This window comes from Pelobates fuscus, chromosome 5 (genome assembly GCF_036172605.1).
Source record: "Pelobates fuscus isolate aPelFus1 chromosome 5, aPelFus1.pri, whole genome shotgun sequence".
Lineage (NCBI taxonomy): Eukaryota > Metazoa > Chordata > Amphibia > Anura > Pelobatidae > Pelobates > Pelobates fuscus.
The window spans coordinates 209,063,463-209,076,481 of NC_086321.1; the positions used below are offsets into that span (position 1 = coordinate 209,063,463).

General features: G+C 38.8%; 1 protein-coding gene across 1 annotated transcript in view; it reads left to right on the plus strand.

Annotated features, from left to right (window-relative positions):
• KIF27 (kinesin family member 27) overlaps positions 1-13,019 on the plus strand; it is an 83,918-nt gene that overhangs the window by 47,974 nt on the left and 22,925 nt on the right. The window contains 5 exon segments of the mRNA XM_063456532.1: positions 777-920; positions 3,292-3,492; positions 4,761-4,939; positions 5,388-5,518; positions 9,685-9,840. Of these exon segments, the coding sequence (XP_063312602.1) occupies positions 777-920; positions 3,292-3,492; positions 4,761-4,939; positions 5,388-5,518; positions 9,685-9,840 (811 nt within the window).

Genomic DNA, 13,019 nt, shown 5'->3' on the forward strand with positions numbered 1-13,019 from the left:
AATCAGAATCATCGGAATCAGAATCCTTTTTAAAAGGATTTTAATTAGAATAATTCTGATTTGTTTAGTTTGTGAATGAACCAAATTTTCGGACTTAATTAATTTCATATTTGCCAGATTTTCGTTTCGGATGAATTGCTTATAACTAATTTTTGCACATGTCTAATGATATGATATTCAGTCACATAACATATGCTAGTATGTTCACAGTCAGATGAAACACGCTGACGTATGGTTACGTTCATGTGTATATAGAAAGTTACAGTAGCTTTTTAACAATAGCCAAGATTGTTTCTTGAGTTTACTCCCCAATATCTATTTGAGTGACTGATCATTTTCCTTCATTATGTTTACTTTAAGCATGATAATTGCTCTTTATTTGATCTCAGCTCTTAGCATAATTTTGTTTGATTTATGTATGTTGGAGTGCCTTTATTACCTATTACTGTATGGTATATGTGTATATAGCAATCTGTATGTAGAAATTATTTAAATATTGCCTAGTATTTAGAATGAATATTTAGTAAAGTTTGGTTAGTGCAATATTTTAACTAGAAAATGAATTGCTTGATTCTGTACACACATAGTGTGTTTTGATCAAGTACATATGTGTAAATTTTGTTAACAAAACTATCAGTCTTTGAAACCTATAGCAATTACTTCAAAATAATATCAAAATGTCATGTTTGATTGTGAATGCCACATTTATCATAGCTTGTGAAAAGTGAATGACTTTAGTAATCAATTAAGAAATATAACATGCGTGTTGTCTAAAGGAAGCCCTGACAACAGATGAAGATGTATTTGCTAGAAAAGAACAAGAACTAAAAGAATTACAAGAGAAAATACAATCACTGTTGGAAGAAAATCAGGAGAATCAAAAATATATAGAAGAACTGAAACACACCAAAAATTTGCAGGTACTGGTATTGCCAATATTACAAAGAAACTGTTCCAATGCAACACTGCACTAGTATTCATCTTTCATTTTCTGTGTGTTAATCACTAAACCAAGAACTGTGGAGGACTGACATAAAATGTGCACATTTTACACCAAAGTAGCCAGCATAAAAACATTTCCAAACCGTGCACTGTTGACAGCTTGTATTTTAGGCTTAAAACTGGTCAGTTCTCCCCATTTTCCAATTTAGTACATAACTTCATTTGTCTTTTTAAGGAAATTACACATTTGGGTGAAATTTCAGATTATTTCCTATATGTCTGGAAAAAAAATTCTAGTTCTGTAAAATAACCATGTAATGCACACAGTTAATTATTCACATATTGGTGTATTGTTAATTAAAGGGGCACTCTGGTCATCCTAACCATTGTGGTGCATTGTAGTGGTTGGGTGAAGTCTTCCAGTTTATTTTTTATTTTTTGCAAACCTTTTTGAAACTTATTGACAATACAAATTAGATTCTTTCCATTTTCTCATCACCCACAATAATTTACACATAACACTGTGTTATCAATTGCAAATCCAGAAGCTAGAATCATTTACTATCTTTTACAAAGAAAACCTTAAAGGGACACTTTAAGCACCAAAACAACTTGGCTTAAAGGAACACTCCAGGCACCAAAACAACATATTCTAAATTAAGTTGTTATGGTGCCAGTAGGCCCCTGGGTGCATTCTTACTTTCCTGGGTTAAACTGTTTTCGAACAGTTCAGTCCTGAAGTTGCCAACAGCGCCGATCTCCATTCCTCTCTGGCAGCATCCAGCTTCTGGAATTTCAGATTCAGGAAGCACGGAAGGCTGTAGGGCAAAGGCACCGGTGATAGCAGATGCTCTCAACTAATCAGTAAATCCATATTCACAAAACTGACTTGGAAAGAAACTTACCTTTTCGAAGCCAGTTTTGTGAATGGGGAGTCACTGATTAGCTGAGAGCATCAGTTGACCGTTCTCAGCCAATCAGCAGCACCTCTGCCCAGCGACACTCCGCTCTTCCTGAATTTGACATTTTGAAGCCGGATGTCGCCGGGTTTCACCTGGAAGGTAAAAATGCGTCTGGGGGGCCTCCAGGCACCATAACAACTTAATTTAAATGAAGTTGTTATGGTACCTTATGATGCCCAAAGGCCCTAAACTGTCCCTTTAACAAAGTCTCACTGCTCAGTTCTCTCCCATTTAGGAGTTAAATCACTTTGTTTATGCTGACCTGGATGAGACTTACACAGCCTTCCCACATACTTCCTCTAAAGAGAGATCACGTTTTTTTTTAGCTTCCTTTATTGAACAATGTGTTTTAATTTAGAATTTCTTATAAGCCACTCTGTTGTTTGATGCTGGAACCTAAAGCAGCATCCTATGTGTGGTTAAAGGGACTCTCCACTGCCCATCTCCCCCACCCCCCACCCCCCACAAAAAAAAAACATGTATGCATTTTCTTCATTGAAAATATATCTAAAAACAGCTTGCAAAAAATGCAGATCTCTTGTCTGCTGCCTTTGCAAGCCCTCCTCATCTAACCCTGCCCAGACTTCGTGTGACTGGCCAATAACAGACTTCCAAATGCAACTCAATGAGACGTCTTTCCAAGGCAGGAGCTCTGGGCAATTGCTGCATCTTGATTTCAGTGCAACTAAGCTTACCAAAGCAGGAAGTAACAGGACCTGTAGTCTGCTTGAAAAGCCAGGGTGGTGTAACCAGATTAATTTATAAAAGTGTCAATTTCTATTGAAATTAGCATTTTTTCCAAAATGAAAAAAATAAGACAAACAGTTCACACATAAAGATTTTCAGCAAGCTAAAGTCCCTTTAAAGTTAAATTAGCAGAGCAGGAGATAAGAACTTCTAAAGTAAACATACAGTGTTGTACGATCTTTTTTATGAATGGGAGCAACTGATTGACTTAGAGTGTCAGCTGACTACTTGAAACCATTCAGCACACCCCTCCTGCTTCCTGTAACTGCATTGAAGAAACTGTAAGCCGCTGTGGAGAGGGAGACCCGATGCTAGAGAGCAACATTTGGGGTTTAAGAACGGTTCAACACCTGCAGATAAGAAAGTGCCAGCAACCTCTTGGCACCATAACAACTTCATTTTGATTGTTGTTATGGTGCCAATCCAGCTCCTTTAAGCTAATTTTGACTTGGTTCTTAAAGTATGCCTTTAAAGATAAAGGAAAATAATTGTAATTATTTTATGTTAAAGAATCTAACTGTAAAAGGCTAAATTAAATTACATATCTTGTCTGATTGACTTTTTGGCTCTCCTGAATTGATTTTGATCGCGCATTTAAATTCTACGTGATGCTAATATAACTATATATCTTTATATTTAGACTGAAAAGCTTGTGGAACATCAACTTCTTATTAATGAGCTGAAAAATAAATTGTCGTATAACCAACCTTCTCATAATGGTAGCAAAGAGGATGACGAAGATGATATATTGTCTAAAAGACCCTACAGTGTACCCCTCCACAACCATTCTCACATGCTGTCATCAAGTTTAGAGCCTTCTGCCCAAGCAGAACCAAGAAAGGTAAAGGACGTTTATTTTAGAGTCTGGTTTTTAAGCCATCAATTTTCCGCCGTAATTGTTATGATTTGGCTGATAATGAAGTGGAGAAATACTTATTAAAAATTAAAAATGCAATTAGCTCCTTATTTGTAAAGCTAATGTTATATTAGTTAAAGGGACATGTCTAGCACCATAAGAGTGTATGCTTCTTGTCCTTTTCAACCTATTGTTCCCGTAAGTTTATTTGTAATTGTCCTATTTATAGTTAAATCCCCCTCTCATAATATTGTAAAGCGCTATGGAATCTGTTGGCGCTATATAAATGGCAATAATAATAATTATATAAGCTTTGGTGCAAGCAGGTTTTGCTTCACTGTAATTCCTAAAGTCTTTGTTACCACAAGGAAAACCGCTCACTCACAGATATCACAGAAGAGAAATGTGAAGAGGAATCTGTTGGCGCTATATAAATGGCAATAATAATAATAGTATAAGCTTTGGTGCAAGGAGGTTTTGCTTCACTGTAATTCATAAAATCTTTGTTACCACAAGGAAAACCCCTCACTCACAGATATCACAGACGAGAAGTATGCTTCACCCCTTACCATATAAAGACTTATAAGGAGCTTGCCTGTACATACCCTTTTTCTCTGGAAGGCATCATGAAAGTGCAAATTATGTAGGATGTATGCATCTTCATGACTAGAGACGTTGGTAAGCTAAGAGGAGCCAAATGGAAAATAGAGTGCCATGATTGAGATGTTTTGAATAATCTTCACCCATTTTATTAGTACATACATGGCCTGTGGGAAGTGTAGCTTCTATTTGTTATATGTGTAAGTGAAGATTATTCTTATAGCTGCAACATATTTTATTTATTGATTTACTATTATATATTTGCAATTATAAGTTCCTGAGTTTCAGAGTGCCTCCTTTCACTCTAACCTATGCAGGGAGCACACGTACTTATATTGTTTAGGGTGTCCTTTATAGGACAACTTGCATCTTTTCATATCTTTAAATGCATTTTTATTTATTATTTTCCCTGCGTACAGTGCCAGTACAGTTGTTAACGTTTATTTATTCATTTTTTTTTTTTTAGATTTCACTTAGCTTTCTAAGGAGACAGGTGTCATTCTATTTGTTTATATCTTACTATATAGTACCAGACTATGTAGCATAGTGATTGGCTTCAAAAATGTTGATTATAGTAATATCACATATAAAGACATTTTTCATCAATAAGTGCTTACTTACAGTTTCATTCTTCTCCAAAATGTTTGTCACAGGTGCGAACCAGCCCTCCTTCGTACTCTCTAGAGCGAGTGATGGTAGGATTTCGAACCCACAGCCAGATGCTTCTGGATTTAATAGAAGAAAATGATGAAGTTTTGCATGAAAAGTTCTCAGATCAGAGTGATGAAGAAGACAAAGAAGTGAAGCAAAGCAGAAAGAAAACTCAATTTAGGTGAAACAACTATAGTTTACTATGACCAAGCTATTTTCAAAGGAAAAATACATAAGTTTAAAAATTGGTAGAATAATATATATACAAATATGCTAAAATTGAACAATGGGAAATACATACCGGGTGAGTGAAAATGTCTTTTTAATGTAAGTGATTGAAAGCTATTCATTACTACATTTTAATTATGTCTAAAACTAATTAAAAATTTAGTAACATACAGTTTTATCTAGACGATGGGTACGCAACCTTTAGCACTCCAGATCTTGTTGACTACATCTCCCATAATGCTCTTAGAGCCTTCATGTTGGCAGAGCATCAGGGGAGTTATAGTCCGCAACATCTGAGTGCCGAAGGTTGCCTACCCATGGCCTAGCCATAATCATTGATGATTTGAAATCTCTCCAAGATCATATTATTGGATTACTATGAATTCTGCTTATTTTACCAGGCGTTCCATTAATCGGACATGGACACGAAGTCAGGCTCCACAGAGTGCAGAGACAAATAGTAGTAGGAACCAAGCACAGGCAAATATGATCTTTTCACAAAGTGAAGATACCTCAAATGACAACACTTCCGGTAAATTTAAATATTTGGAAATTAATTCTGAACTAGCCAACATAACACTGCTTCGCTTATGTAGCATATACTGTGGTGGTGTAGGGTTTCTGCTTTCACCCCACTGCTCCTTCAAACCTCTTCCCATGCCTCCCCCCTTCCCTCTCTTTCTCCTTCTTTAAAATTCACTCAATTCGCTTATTCAAACCCATATCTGCAAACATTGCAGTAATTTATCGGCCCCCTGATTCTCCTTACTTCCTTTCAAGCAATATCCCATCCCTAATTCTCGGGCATGTCAACATTTCCATAAACCCACCCTTGTCCTCAGTAGCCTCAAAACGTATTTTAATCACCTCCTCCTTTGGCCTATCACAATGCGCTAATTCTCCCACACATGTAGCTGCCAATACCCTAGAGCTTATTTTTTTTAAATGCATGCTCAGTCTCCAATCTCTGTAATACTCAATTTCCTCTATCAGACCACCACCTCCTATAATTTGTTCTTAAGTGCCTCCACACCCAAAATCCTCAACTTAATCCCCATCAACTCAGGAGGAATTTGAATTATCTTGATCTCCAACAGCTCTCAACTGTAATCCATTCTGAACTCTCATCCACCCCTACCCTCTCCTGTCCCTCTCTGGATATCTCCTCATGTGACGCTACCCTGCCCTAGTCGCTGCAGCCCCGCTCCAAGCATGCACCTCAAGGAGGGCGCGCCTCCAACCGTGGCACACGGTCAACACGCTACCTGCAGAGATGCTCCCATTCAGTTGAACGCTGCTGGATGAAAGCCTGCACCATGTCAGACTTCCTCCATTATAAATTAATTTTGTCTTCATATAGCACAGCCCTCACACTTGCTAAACAATCCTACTTTTCATCTCTTGTTAGTTCATGCTCACGCAATCCCAGGTGTCTCTTTAATACCTTCAACCCTCTCCTTCGCCCACCTCAAGCCACCCTTCAAACTGACCTTTCGGCAGATAGTCTTGCATGCTACTTTACCAACCAGATTGATCAGGTAAGGAAAGAATTCTCCCCCTTTGCTCCTCCCTTTCACAACCACACATCAAACGTACCTTCCCTACCCTACAGGCCTTCTCCCCAGCTACAGAACAGGAGGTGGCTTCGCTTTTCCTCTCCTCTCATCCCACCACCTGTCCCCTTGATCCAGTACCTTCCCACATTATCAGATCTCTCTCCCCTTGTCGTGTACCATTCTTAATACACATACTAAACTGTTCTGTTTGATCTGGTGTTGTGTCTTCTCCCCTTAAGCATGCTACTGTCATACCCATCCTAAAAAAGTCATGCCTAGACCCGTCTTTCCCTTCCAACTATCGTCCATTATCCCTGCTTCCTTTTTCCTCTAGAAAGACTTGTCTTTACTTGTATGACTCACTTCCTAAATTCCAACTCCTTCCTCAATCCTCTTCCATTTGGCTTTTGCGACCCTCCGCTCTACTGAGACTGCTCTTATTAAAGTTACAAGTAACCTAATCAAAGCTAAATCCAAAGGCCACTACTATATACTAATTCTTCTTGATCTCTCTGCTGCCTTTGACACTGTTGATCATGGCCTCCTTCTCCTAACTCTGTGACACAGCCCTCTCATGGTTCTCCTCCTATCTCTCCCAACGTTCCTTCAGTGTCTCTTTTTCCAACGACACCTCCTCTCCTCGTCCTGTCTCAGTCGGAGTCCCTCAAGCTTCAGTTCTTCAGGTCCCATTTTGTTCTTTCTATACTGCCTCTCTTGGCAAACTCATTAATTCATATGGATTCCACTACCACCTGTACGCCGACGACACCCAGATACCTCTCCTCCCCTGACCTCTCCCCTGCTGTCCTACAATGTGTCACCAATTGCCTCTCTTCTATCTCTGATTGGATGTCCTCCCGCTTTCTGAAACTCAATCCCTCTAAAACTGAGTTTATTTTTCCTCCTCATAACTCCTTCACTCTCCATGCAGTTTGACGGTACCTGCCTCCACCCATCCTTTCAAGCTCGCTGTCTTGGTGTCCTTTTGATCCTTGCCTCACCTTTGCGCCTCATGTCCAGTCTGTTGCTAAAACCTGTCGATTCCATCATAAAAGCATTGCCCGCATATGCCCCTTTCTTACACAAGATGCTGCCAAGGAGCTTTAATGCTCTAGTAATCTCTTGCATGGATTACTGAAATTCTTTCCTAATTGGTCTCCCCAGAAGCCATACTGCCCCTCTACAATTTGTGATGAATGCTGCTGCCAGGCTGATCTTTCACTCCTGTTGCTCCTCTCACACCTCACTCCTCTGTCAATCCTTACACTGGCTTCTTGTATTTAAAATGCTAACCCTTACCTATAAATCCCTAACCAACTCTAGCCCCTCTTACGTTTCTTCACTGATTCATAGGTATGCCCCACTCTGTCTCTCCGCTCTACTGGTGACCTTCTCATGTCTGCTGCTCACACCCTTACTGCAAATTCACGCCTGCAATACTTCTCATGGGCAGCTCCTTTCCTTTGGAGCAGCCTGCCTACCCCTGTCAGACTCTCCCCTAGTCTTAAATCTTTTAAGAAGTCCATCAAAACCCATCTTTTCAGGATTGTTTATGACCTCCAAGAGTAACTTCTATCTCACAAACCTTCCTCTTGCTCTCTCCTAAAGGGCCACACTCCACTCTCACCTCCAGTTCTGTTACTTTCCCACCATGTCTAATTGCTGTCTCCCTCAATACCCTTCTTATTGTGTTTTTATACCCTACCTTTTCTAGATTGTAATTTCATTTAAACAGGGTCCCCAACTACCTATTGTTCCTGTTACATTTTGTTATAGTCTCATTTGGTAAATTCCCCTTTTATTGTAAAATGCTGTGGAATAAGTTGGCGCTATATAAACACCAATAATAATGATAATAATATACTAATTAATGTGGTGTATTCAAAGAAATACAGGCAAGCATGTGATTCTAATTTGAATATCTAGAGATTTATTTAAATGAAATTATACATTTACAGGGGGAATCTAAACCAAACCTATTCATAGATTTACACTGTAGTAATGTTTCTGTAAGCCCTCCAAGGAAGGGGCTTCGTATACTAATGTATGTATACCTCCTGCAATTACTGTACTTCCTTTTTACTGTAATGTAAACTTTAACATGCTAAGCAGTGGAGGGATTATATTAGTAGAGAATTAAGGTGCTAACTGCTCCCTAAAATTCTAATATTTATTTAAAATATTCTACACCAGGGTTTGACAAATTTGTTTGGAATCTAGGAACCAGCTAAAAAAGTTAGGAGCCAGTTTTTTTTTTTTAAACTAGCGAAGTTTAATTTATGAGAAATATACAATTCTTAAAGGGATACTATAGTCACCAGAACCACTACAGCTTAATGTAGTTGTTCTGGTGCCTATAGCCTGTCCCACACTCACACATTGCCTTTTTTTATTTGAATCCACCCAGCCTACTTACATTTAGGAGAGCTGAGTGGACTTTCCCTCGGTGTCCAGTGGGGCTGTGTGCGAAGGAGCAGTAATCTACCTGCAACTCATCTCTGCTCTCTGTAGTGATGCCGGGGCCAGAATGACGTCACATTCCGGCTCCCAGCATCACTATACAGCGCAAGAGAGCAGAGAGAAACTACAGGAAGATAACTGCTTCCTTGCACGTCCCAGCCTGCCACCTCCGTGCAACCCAGGGCAGCCCCTCCACGCTCCTCAGGGCAGCTGGCCAGCCCCATTGTTCCCCCATTCTTCCTTTAGCTGAAGGGCTTCAAATCCCAGGGGCCAGGGCAAAATTTCTTGTTGGGATTTGTTGAGCCCTGTTCAACACCATACTTTATAGGTTGCATTTTCCCCTTGTTGATTATATGTATATTTTGCAGGACCTATAAAGATTTATTATGCTGTAAGGCATACTTTAATATAATTTAATATACTGGTTTCACAATGCAACGCTTATTTTCTTTCACATATTTCTCTTTAGTGTGTATATTTGAGAACAATATTGGTGCTTCGTGTTACAAGTTGTACAGAGCATTGTCTCCTTAATCGGTATATATTGTGCCGTGTATACTATTTTCTTATGTAGCATGTATTCCATAAAGCAAAGTCGTGGCCATAAGGTAAAAATAAAATTTCAACTTCTGTTTTAAGGCTCAAATGTGCAATATTATTTTGTTTTTGTTTTTTGTTTAAGATACAGCCATTGTATCTCTTCATGAAAGTCAAGTGCTAAATATAAAGAAATTGAAGAATTCTGAACTTCGGCTCGCAGATGGAAAGCAGAAGATGAGGGAGCTTACAATCAATATCAAGATGAAAGAGGAGCTTATTAAAGAGCTAATGAAGACCGGTAAGTGTTTTGGTTTATTAATTATCTTTATTTTCTTTATTTGCGTTGCACTTATGGGTCAGAGAGGGCTAATGGTTTACTTAGCCACATGAAAATAAGATGATTAATTGGCAACCTTATTTGCTTCTGTGCAGAGTCCTAGTGATAAGACTCTGAACATACATGTCATTCAATGTATAAAGCATACATGCCATTGCATGCAATATCACTGCTGTGTGTGATGAAAGGAGGTTAATTAGGTTAATCATGTCTTATTCCTAAATGAAAGACCCTCATCGTGTCTTATTCTGTAAATTTAAGAATGTACAGAGGTGTGAAATTAGGCCATTGTATTGTATAAGAGAGAGAAAAAAAATTAATTAAACTGAATTGTGGTCAACTGAAAACTACATTGCAAAATCCAAAGTATAATAGCTGTAGCTAAGTTGGTGAAGGTTTCCAATTCGGTTACTTTGCCGTATGTTTTGTATTTACTACAATTTATTGTTCAGTTAATTAACACCTATATAACTAATACATTTGACATAATATTTTCTATATTAATTACTGCACTTGTGTCTTTGTATGATTTGTTCTGTTCTCCTGTCCCCTCCTTACATTACCGGATATGACAGTATTTCATAATATATCTTTCCTTTTAAAGCTTGTCAAAATCCATTAAACCTTCTCACATTCAGAACAAGATTTCCAGGTTTTGTCTCCTGTTCATGTTGAAACATAACAGATAAATGGATTGCTTACTTTAAATGGACACTTGCAACTTCTGTACCCCTTGACAGCCCATTTCCATAAACACCTCATAATAGCAAAATGTTTGTACTTAATATATTAATATAATTTGTGTGTGTGTATATATATATATATATATATATATATAGTTGATACTCTAAAAATTAGAATATCGTGCAAAAGTTCATTTATTTCAGTAATGCAACGTAAAAGGGGAAACTAATATATGAGATAGACGCATTACATGCAAAGCAAGATAGTTCAAGCCGTGATTTGTCATAAGTGCGATGATTATGGTTTACAGCTCATGAAAAACCCCAAATCCACAATCTCAGTAAATTAGAATATTACATGCAATCAATAAAACAAGGAGTGTACATAGAACAATATCGGACCTCTGAAAAGTATAAGCATGCATATGGACTCAGTACTCAATGCGGCGTGGCATGGAAGCTATCAGCCTGTGGCACTGCTGAGGTGTTATGGAAGACCAGGATGCTTCAATAGCGGCCTTCAGCTCTTCTGCATTGTTCGGTCTCATGTCTCTCATCTTTCTCTTGGCAATGCCCCATAGATTCTCTATGGGGTTCAGGTCAAGTGAGTTTGCTGGCCAATCGAGCACAGTAATCCCACGGTCATTGAACCAGGCTTTGTTGCTTTTGGCAGTGTGGGCAGGTACCAAGTACTGCTGGAAAATGAATTCAGCATCCCCATAAAGCTTGTCTGCAGAAGGAAGCATGAAGTGCTCCAAAATCTCCTGGTAGACGGCTGCGTTGACCCTGGACTTAATGAAGCACAGTGGACCAACACCAGCAGATGACATGGCTCCCTAAATCAACAGAGACTGTGGAAACTTCACACTGGACTTCAAGCATCTTGCAGTGTGTGCCTCTCCATTCTTCCTTTCAGACTCTGGGTCCTTGGTTTCCAAATGAGATGCAAAAGTTGCTCTCATCAGAAAAGAGGACTTTGGACAACTAAGCAACAGACCACGTCTGTTTTTCTTTAGCCCAGGTAAGACGCTTCTGACGTTGTTTGTTGTTCCTTGACAAAAGGAATACGACATCTGAAGCCCATGTCCAGGATCCGTCTGTGTGTGGTGGCTCTTGGTGCACTGACTCCAGCCTCAGTCCACTCCTTGTGAAACTCCCCAACACTTTTGAATGGCCTTTTCCTGACAATCCTCTCCAGGCTGTGGTCATCCTTGCTGCTCATGAACTTTTTTCTTCCACATTTTTCCCTTCCAAATAATGTTCTATTAATGTGCTTTGATACAGCACTTTGGGAACACCCAACTTCCTCCGCAGTTACCTTTGAGGCTTTCCCTCCTTATGGAGGGTGTCAATGATGGTTTTCTGCACAACTGTCAGGTCCGCAGTCTTCCCCATGATTGTGATTCCTACTGAACCAGACTGAGAGACCATTTAAAGGCTCAGAAACCCTTTGCAGGTGTTATGGCTTACTTAGCTGATTAGAGAGTGACAATGTGAGCCTAGAATATTGCACCTTTTCACAATATTCTAATTTAATGAGATTGTGGATTTGGGGTTTTCATGAGCTGTAATCCATAATCATCGCACTTATGAAAAATCACGGCTTGAACTATATTGCTTTGCATGTAATGCGTCTATCTCATATATTAGTTTCCCCTTTTACGTTGCATTACTGAAATAAATGAACTTTTGCACGATATTCAAATTTTTCAAGTATCACCTGCATAGGTGTATATATATCTATGTTTATATTTATATACAGTGCAGATGCACACAATGACACACATGCACACACAATTCTAAAACACTAACACACTGATACTAACACTGACAAACATGCACAGATACACACACTGCTATATATACAGATACACAGATACAAACACTGCCATACAGATATAGACACACACACTGACACACATGCAGATACACAGATACACACACTGCCATACAGATACAGACATAGGTACACACACTGACACACATGCAGATACACAGGCACACATATACATGTACAGACAAACAAATACAAACAATGACACGTTCAAATACACAGACATGCTGAAACACACACTAACACACATACAGAAACACAGATACAAATACTGACACACGTACAGATACAGACACAAAGAATCACATGCAGATACACAGGTACAAACACTGACATACATATAGGAAAAAAATGGGAATCGGGGCACCATGCATTTCTAAGTAGTGGTGCTGTCGTAAAGACCAAAATATATACAAAATACAGTTAAAGGAACAGCGCGCATAAAAAAACAAAATAATACAGTCTTATGTTTTACAGGGCAACTTAAAACCATTTATCTTGGCAAGCAAATATAGGAATTCAGTTACACCATATGGCCGTATTGTGTTAAACATACCACTACATCACAGTAAGCCAATATCAGTGGGTCCAAGACTGATTTTAACACAATACATACAGATACA